The 8,440-nt window shown below is 47.2% G+C and overlaps 1 protein-coding gene across 4 annotated transcripts in view; it reads left to right on the top strand.

Moving 5' to 3' along the window:
- Window positions 1–5,718, top strand: part of GARNL3 (GTPase activating Rap/RanGAP domain like 3) — a 110,836-nt gene extending 105,118 nt beyond the window's left edge. For 2 of the 4 annotated variants that reach the window (XM_006917979.1, XM_006917978.1), the window contains 4 exons: window positions 1,370–1,508; window positions 2,288–2,503; window positions 3,756–3,882; window positions 5,242–5,718. In XM_006917979.1, the coding sequence (XP_006918041.1) occupies window positions 1,370–1,508; window positions 2,288–2,503; window positions 3,756–3,882; window positions 5,242–5,419 (660 nt within the window). In that variant the 3' untranslated portion in view covers window positions 5,420–5,718. The remainder of the gene's footprint in view (window positions 1–1,369; window positions 1,509–2,287; window positions 2,504–3,755; window positions 3,883–5,241) is intronic. The other 2 variants (XM_006917977.2, XR_001517446.1) reach the window with 2 other exon arrangements.
- Window positions 5,719–8,440: the final 2,722 nt, after the last annotated feature.

An 8,440-nucleotide genomic window follows, 5' to 3' on the forward strand; every position in this document is an offset into this window, starting at 1 on the left:
TCTAATCCTCAGTGTGAATTTGAATCCCCTGAATTCTGTATGGCTGACTGAGTGATCCGCGTCTAGTAACCCAGCATTAGAGCAAAACGGAGGGACACAGGAAGAAAAGATGGCCCTCCAGGGTGTCTTCTGTCACTGGTCCATGATCCAGGAGAACGACTGTAGTCCCCTGCCCGAGTTGGCCCCGCACAGTCTTCCCCAGCCCTGCCAGACCGGGCTGGTCCCCCTGCCACACTCCCCGTGGCACTTTGTCCATCCTGACATGCATCACATCTGGTCACGGGCGACTGCTCTGTGACAGCAAGGACTGAGCCGCCGGAATCACTCGCATGGCCCTGTGGTGTACTGATAAATGTTTAACTAAATGTGTGTGTGTGCACGTACATACCTCCATACATTCGTCGATTATGAATTGTACATAAAAATTAAAACAGCTTACGATTTACAAATAATAAAGTAGACAGAGCCTTTTATGTTAATGTCCATTTAGCCAATTGGCTCTCACGAAATGCTTTTGTTAATTTTTGCCGATCTCTTTTATCGGCAGCCAACCTATGGCTGCAGTTCAAGGAAAATTTTACAGCTGCAGTTATGGCTCAGTCCATTCATTCTTTTTCCAAGTAGTTTATTGTCATTAAATCTGATATGTGATCTACTGTGAAACTGCTCCTCATCCTCACACAGATCAGTCATTAAACCAAAACTTTTTTCGGTTCCAGCACTAATCTCAACGTACCTTTATCCTCATCACTCCTCCATCCCTTTAAGTCTAGACGATCAGCAAAACCACCAGTCAAGCTCAGATTGGTAGCGTTTGTCAGTTTCCGCGGTGTGACTGATTTCAAGCCTCCCGGGTGACACCCCGAGCACAGAGTTGGGAAGCAGTGCTCAGGAACCGTCATTGTACAGTATTTCCACCACTCAGATCTATTGCTGTAAATAACCTCAAGAGCATGGATAATAGTAAGTGTAGGAAAAATCCCTGAAAATCGGCGTGGGCTCACACACCACCCTGCCGTTGTCACTGGAGCCAGCACGTCACGGGTGTGCTCACTCAGTGCGTGAGTGACCCGCTTCCCGTCTGTGAGGAGACCTCGCTAAGACCCCATATCCTCTCCAGTTCTGACACTCCAGGCGGCTGAGAAGTTAGGGGAGTGTGTGTCGTGTTTGTGTTTGCAGAAGGTGTATCAGCAGATAGATAAGAAAAATTGTGGGGAGCTGAGTACTCAGGAAAAGTCTGGCCTGGCTATGCGGGGCTTTCCCCCAGGAGTCCCCGTCCCCAGGCATCGTTGGCAGTGATGACAGGAGGGCGCATGGGTGCAGGGCCTGCAACCCCAGGCAGCTCGGTAATATTTCTCTTTCCTTCTAGTCGGATATATACTTCACAGCAACCACGGCTGTGAATGAGGTCTCGTCGGGAGGCAGCTCCAAGGGGCCCAGTGCCCACAATTCTCCTCAGACACCCCCAGGCCGAGATGCTCCAGTGTTTCCTTCTTCCCTGGGGGAAGGTGAAGTCCATTTCTACTGTCTTATTAATAGATATTTTTAATCTGTTCTGATTTGTCTAGTTCGTTGTCCAGTATCAACATGCGATTACTGCCTAAGAAAGTCATTTTTCAAAACTTGCATTCCGAATGCTTTGGTTGCGTTCTTAAGAAACTTTGTGCTAACAACAATAACGACAAAGATCTCATCATGAAAAAAAAAAAACTTGTTTCATTGCGGGGAAGGGAGTTGAGGGCTAGAGAGATTCCGACTTGCCTAGCAAAGTTATTTTTCCTTCAGGGATGTTAACTACACCGTGTGTTTTGTAGCTGAAGGGATATGGCCATAAAACCTACACGTTACTCAGCACGCCCAGCCTTTCACCCTATCTGGCTTCGCCCACGAATCCCAGAGGCCTTTGCTGTGGTTACCGGTCGCTCAACCACAGCTTGTCCCAACTTCTCGCCACATCGGTTGTCTTTATGGCTACTTGTTACTGTAAGCAGGTGGCCGTGCTGCTGGTGGTGCTGCAGCTGCTTATGGTCTTGTCTGCTCTTTGCTCCTTTGCAGGCATAACAAGTAGTGGGTGCATTTTATCCAGTTTACCGATGAAAATGGTGCCCTTAGAAAACAAAGCCACCAGGCACCATCACTTGTTTGCTCCTCGTGGGACTTGGGAGATCAGCGAGCGACATGAAATCTTCCTTCATGCTAACTAGGTTGAGGAACCAGAAATTAGCCTCTCGAGAATAATATGAACTTCTCTTAAAGTTCTGATGTTCTTTTCTAAATCATATTTCAGGTGAAATTCAGTTAAAAAACCTATACAAGATTCCGCTCAGAAACCTTGTCGGCAGAAGCATCGAGCGACCTCTGAAATCGCCCTTAGTCTCCAAGGTCATCACCCCGCCCACCTCCATCGGAGTTGGCATTGCCGCCATTCCGGTCACTCACTCCTTGTCCCTGTCCCGGATGGAGATTAAAGAAATAGCGAGCAGGACTCGCAGGGAGCTGCTGGGTAATGGCTCTGGATTTCTCTCTGTTCCCTGTTAGTAAATATACCAGCTGGTTTTATCTTTGGATTTTCATCATCCTCCAAAACAATGAGTTAAAAAGAAACTTCCCCTTTAATACGGGATTTATAAATAAATTACAGCGCACCTCCACCAAAGAATCCTATGCAGCTCAACCCCAACATTGACGTGTCCATCTGTGTTTATTGGAGTGGAAAGCTGCCCAAAACCATGGCAAGGTGGGGGAAGGCAGTTGGTAAATAGTATGTCTGGTCTGATACAGTCTTTTAAATTTTAAGTATCTATGTAGGTATGATTTCCTGGGGAAAAGAAAAAGTCTAGAAGGATTTATATCCTACAGTTCTGAGATAACATTTTATATTTATATATCCCAAAGTTTAAATTTATCACGTTTGTCCATATTTGCGGTGCAGTTCAGTTATCACTTTTTGAAGCCCCCTAAACCGTGGGGGCAGGTCTGTGGGGGTGATACAGATTCAAGATGTCCGTTAGGCTTTTCTCTCTTCATCTACACATGGGAGACCAGACCAGAGAAAAAGAAAGCACCGTGATAAACTGTGAAAAGGCTAGGCTTTTGCTCAGAACTGTGAAAACCAAATGCGGAAAAATGGAAGTGATGCGTTAAGCCAGTAAGGACGGGTTTGAAAACTTGAATTGGGAGCTGCATGGCACAAAACTGTAAGGACAGTGGCCCGAGCACAAGCCTGCCCTACAGTCATGTTTCAAAGGCAAAAAAACTGGAGAAGGGATTCGGGCCACCTGACAGCACAAGCTTTGACGCTGCCAAAGTCCACTGGTTTTAGAAGTTGGTGCTTTCCGCTGTGCTTTGAAAATACATGTGTTGCTATTTTTAACCCACTCTTCCCTATGAAAGCTTGATCTTTAACCGTTTCACAAGCCACTGTGCTTTTCTGAAATCGAACCTCTGAGTTGGAGAATTACAGTTTCCTCCAATAGGATTGTAGATTTTCTCTCCTTCATGAGACTCTTCTGAGTCTATGATTTCTTTAACTTTTGGGGGGCAACATGTATATATTTTTTATAACCGGGAAAATAGAAGCTTCCACAAACAAGAAAAACAATCATTTAGAAATATATACTTTATTTCTTTCTGACTCTATCCCAGTAACGCACCAATTCCCAACCCAATTTCCCGAGAAGGAAAGGGCATGTTCTATCTCCATGGCAGCCCAGTGAAGATGACCCTCTGACCCGTGATTCTCCCTTGCAATCCAGGCCTCGCCGATGAAGGGGGACCCAGGTCAGAAGGAGCGCCAAAGCCCAAATCGAAAGCCCGGAAGCAGTTAGAAGAAAGCCAAGGAGGCTCCAAGCCAGGGACAATGAGATCAACCAGCAGTGACAGGTAAAGGAAGCAGCCCCCTGCGGCCCTGCTCAGGACGGTGGCCCTTCCGGTCACAGCACTGCCACGAGGCCCTGTCTGATCATGGACGATGCTCTTGACCGAGCTCAGCAGAGGGTCCCTAGACCACAGCCTGCCAGGAAGAGGCCCAGACAAATGGGCTACTTCACTAGCAATCCAGCAAATGCTCATTAACATACAGGAAGAGACTTTTATTGTTTGGCTCACCAGATTGACAGAGAGTTTTTTAAACAAAAATACTCAGTAAGAATGACAAGGAAAAGGCACTCTCTAATACTTCTGGTGGGAATAGAAACCACTGCAGACTCTCTGGATGGCAGTTCAGTATCCCACTGATTTGTCCCCTAAGATTTGTCTCCGCATCCCTCAAGCAACGTTACGCATGCTCCATTACCTCATTCAACACACGGCGTGCCTGGCACTGAGCTGGGTGTTGGAGATTCGGAGATGACCTTCAGGGGGTCTACAGGCCAGTGGGGAAGGCCAACAAGGACATCCTAGGAAGTATAGCATTCCAGCGGGGCAGGTGATCCAGAAGAATGAGGGCTGCCATCCTCCCCAGGCCTGGGACAGGGAGGGTCTCAAACACCAGGAGAGGCTGAGCTGAGTCTTCTAATCAAGTAAGCGTCAGCCTGGCAAAGTGGGGGCAGCACTACTCATGCTTTAATCTAACAGACACTTACTGAGCCCCTCGTACGTGACAAGGACCCTGCCCTCGTGGACTTTACATTCTAGTGTGAAGAAACAGACAATGAACCTATACACAAATCAGCACATTAAGTCATTCCCAATAGTGACAACTGCTGTAAGGAAATTTAAAAGAAAATGAACGATGGGGGTAGGGTGGATAGAAGATCTGCTTTGGTGGGAGGAGATCAAGGAAGGCTTCTTCGAGGAAGTGACATTGAGCTGAGAGAGAGACACGGAGATGCACTAAGGGGCTGGGAGAAGGCCGGAGGGTCTGGCAGGGCCAGGTCCTATGGCCTGTGGTCCCCTGGGTAGGAATTTCAGCCTTATCCTCAGGTTATGGGAGCCACAGGAGGGTCTGAGATTTCGAGTAACATTACCAGGCCTGGCACTTGAGAAAGGTAAATGATGTTTCACAAACCCCTCCGATGTGTCACCATTGGCCTTTAAAACACACAGCCCATGACTTGGGGTTATCTGCCTGCAGAACCCAAGCTCTACTGGGGTGAGGAGTGACTCCTCCTCCATAACAGGTGGGGGCTGGGGTGTGAGAGACAGGCTTATGAGCTCAGATGAGCAGGAAACCGCCCGACATAATAGGCCCGGCCCAGCTGTGTTCCCAGCTACCCTTTTCCAATGATTTTTCTCTTCTAGGATCACGTTGGGCTCCCTGGAAAGTCCTTCTGCTTCCGAAGCCAATCCCGAGGGGCACTGCCACTCAACAGGCTCCAACCTAGACCCTGGGGCCGACAGAGAAGGCAGCCCAGCCTGGGGCAGCAGCCCTTTTCAGCTCACGACTTTCTCAGATGAGGACATTATTGACTTGAAGTAAACAGGCTGAATCTAGTTCACCAACTTTAATTTTCTTATGGAGGTTTATACTCTTTAACCAGTTCTAACATTATTCCTCAACAAATGTGGCTTTTACCCTGTCCGTGATCTCTTGGACCAAACCTTCTGCACACTCGGCCAGTTTGGGTCACTTTCCAATGTCTGGTGCCATTTTTCTCAACTTTTGTTTCATTCTGTTCAGGAACCATCAGTCCCCTTGTAATATAGGTGGTAGATTTCACTGAGGTTTTAGATCGAAACTTTGAATAAATCAAAAATGTTCATTCTTATTTACGGCAACCTTTTCTTATATTTTATATACTTAGATGGAAAAATTATTTTTCATTACGGTTTTGATTTATGTCACCTAATGTGTTTCTTTTATAAAGAAAAGCCATTGCTTTTAAAATTTATTATAAATAAGTTTTCTTTCTGTACCTTTGGCCCGTTACTGTTTCGCTGTGATTGGAACCAGCTGCATTCCTACCTGTAGACTTTAGAGAAAAGCTGAGTGGTTAGATCTTAGAAGCTCCCGTTCCTTCTTCCTCATGTCTCACAAAAAATAATAAGGTATAGGAGCTTGTTAAGTAATCTTCAGATTACTTTGTTCGGTTTTATTGTTACTCTCAGATCATATAACCAAGGAACAGTTATCGAAATTATCATTCTCAAGTTCCCTCCTCTCGTTTGGGTCCACTTTGCTGTCTCACATGAACTAAATGATTCCCTCTCCCCTTGTTATTCATCTGGCTTCTCTTGCTCCCTCCTCAGAGTGAGAAGGAAATGTGGGTTTGGCCAAATGTAAATGAAACCGAAATGTCAGCCTCTAGCCAGGACCCGTCGAAGGGGAAAATCTAATTTCACTGACATTGTAAAAAATTTAATCTGTGTGGAAAAGGCGATTTACCTTTGGTTTTAGTCGGACAATCCACTTTATTATATTTCTTCTTGCTGATATTCCCCATCAGAAGAAACATTAAATGGTTTCTCCTGTTCAAGCAACCCTGAGGAGTTCTGCAGGTCTTCTCTGTTAAGTGCAGAGAGCTGTGTGTGACATGACCTTGATCTGACAGGTTTGACGGAAGTTTGGATCCCACCTCTTCGTGGGCCTCACATACTGTGAGTAGAGCTCCCCCGCCCCCGCCACCCACCTGTCCCACAAATGGTCCAACAAGATGAATCTAAGCTGAAGGCTGCCTGGATCCCTTCAGTGGAAGAAAAGAGGCAAGAGTATGACAGTAAATTAGTAATCAAGTACAGACCATGCTTTTTAGGTAGACCCAGGCGGGGCGTTTACAACCAAATGTGTCTTCTCACGGTCTTTGCAGCCTCAGCTTCCCCTTCTTTTTTTTTGTTATGCCCTTTTCATATGTAGGAAAAAACACAAAATCAACTACACACTGTATCTCGACCTCACCAGAAAGTCTTGTGAATTCGGTTTTATTATTTTTTGCTTTCAAATAAGGAAACTGAGGCTCAGAAAGGGGCAATGGTGTGAGCCTGTGAGTTCTCTGACCCCAGAGCTGTGCGCCCTCCCCTGTCCACCATACGGAGCCAGGCTTGAGTGTCTTGTGTCAGTTGGATCTGGCTGGTGTTTTTCATGTTCAACTAAACTGGAAGCTTTATGAGCTTGTATGTGTGTTTTTCCTGTCATCTTTTCCCCTGAAGTTTCTTGCTTCTCAACCTGGAATAGGAAAACTGATAGCTTTTTAGACCATTCTTCCCAAATGCAGACAGCATCATAGCCGCCTCATGATTTGACCAAAGACACAGATCCGAAGAATGATTGTAGAAAGGGCAAGAGGTGGACCTTACTAATCAGACCGAGGGTGCATAGCTCGATAAAGTGGGGCGGGACATGGCTATGGCAGCAATTCCTGCTTGCTTACAAAGGTCAAGAAGTGAACGCTGTACACTCATGGAGAGGGAGACCCTCAGACAGACACCATCAGACACGGCTCAGAGGGCTGGCTGGTACTAGCTGGGCTCACTGGGGCATCCTCTCCACATACCCCACTGAGTTACAGAATAAACCATCTAACTGAGCAGTTTGCCCATGGAACTTGAGGCATGCATCCACTGTACAAACACTGGGTGCCATCCAGAGGAGGAGGTCGTGTCCACTGGGGGAGGGAGAGAAGGAAACAGGTGACCACAAAGCAGTAAAAAAGTGCTGTGATAAGAGTTTATAACTCGAGCAACAAGATGCTGTGTAAGCACAGAGGGGAGGTTGCCTAAGTCTTTAAAGATAGTACAGTCAGGTGGTTGCACTAGGTAAAACAACTATCATGATCATCATACTGGCTAGCATTTGAGTGCTTCGCATGTGTTTGGTGTTTTATATGCACTGCCCCTACTCAAAACTTTCTTGAAAGACAGATATTGTCATCCCCACCTAAAGATGAGGAAATGGAGGCCCAGAGAAAGATTAGGAGCTAAGCCTCTTACTCTCAAAGCCCTGGTTCTTTCCAGAATTACACCGCACCCCCCTGCAGCTGCCTGAACCCAGAGTGTTGGACACAAATGGCTGGATTCTCCAGAGCCCGATCTCAGCCTCACCTCCAGCAGTGACTTGGGTGCACATGTAGAGTGTCCGGATATTAACATCTGCCCGGGGCTCAAAGTTAGGAGGTATTTAGATGAAGATTCAAGAGTCAGGATGATCTGTGAAGTGAGTGGAACTTAACAGGGTGCATCCAGCTCATCGTGTAAACACAGATTAGTCACACATATGAGGCATGGGGGACCCCGCCCAACGCAGGTCCTCAGCACTTGGAGGTCCTGCTCGTTGCAGGCTCTGTAGCTGTCAGCAGTCTGAGGACTCCGAGTGGTGACCCGCACGAAGGCGGGCTGTGGCGCCGCATGGCCACGCCCCGCCCCGGACAGCCCAGGTGGAGCGCCGGGCCAGGCTCTGCGTCCGAGAGGAGAAAGAGCACAGGACAGTCATCTGGAGAACTTCCGTCCTGCGGCTCTCAATGGGCAGAGCTGGGCCAGGCGGAGGGTCAGGAGTAAGGGTCAGCAG

The sequence above is a fragment of the Pteropus alecto genome, unplaced genomic scaffold, assembly GCF_000325575.1.
Source record: "Pteropus alecto unplaced genomic scaffold, ASM32557v1 scaffold67, whole genome shotgun sequence".
Taxonomy (NCBI): Eukaryota; Metazoa; Chordata; class Mammalia; order Chiroptera; family Pteropodidae; genus Pteropus; species Pteropus alecto.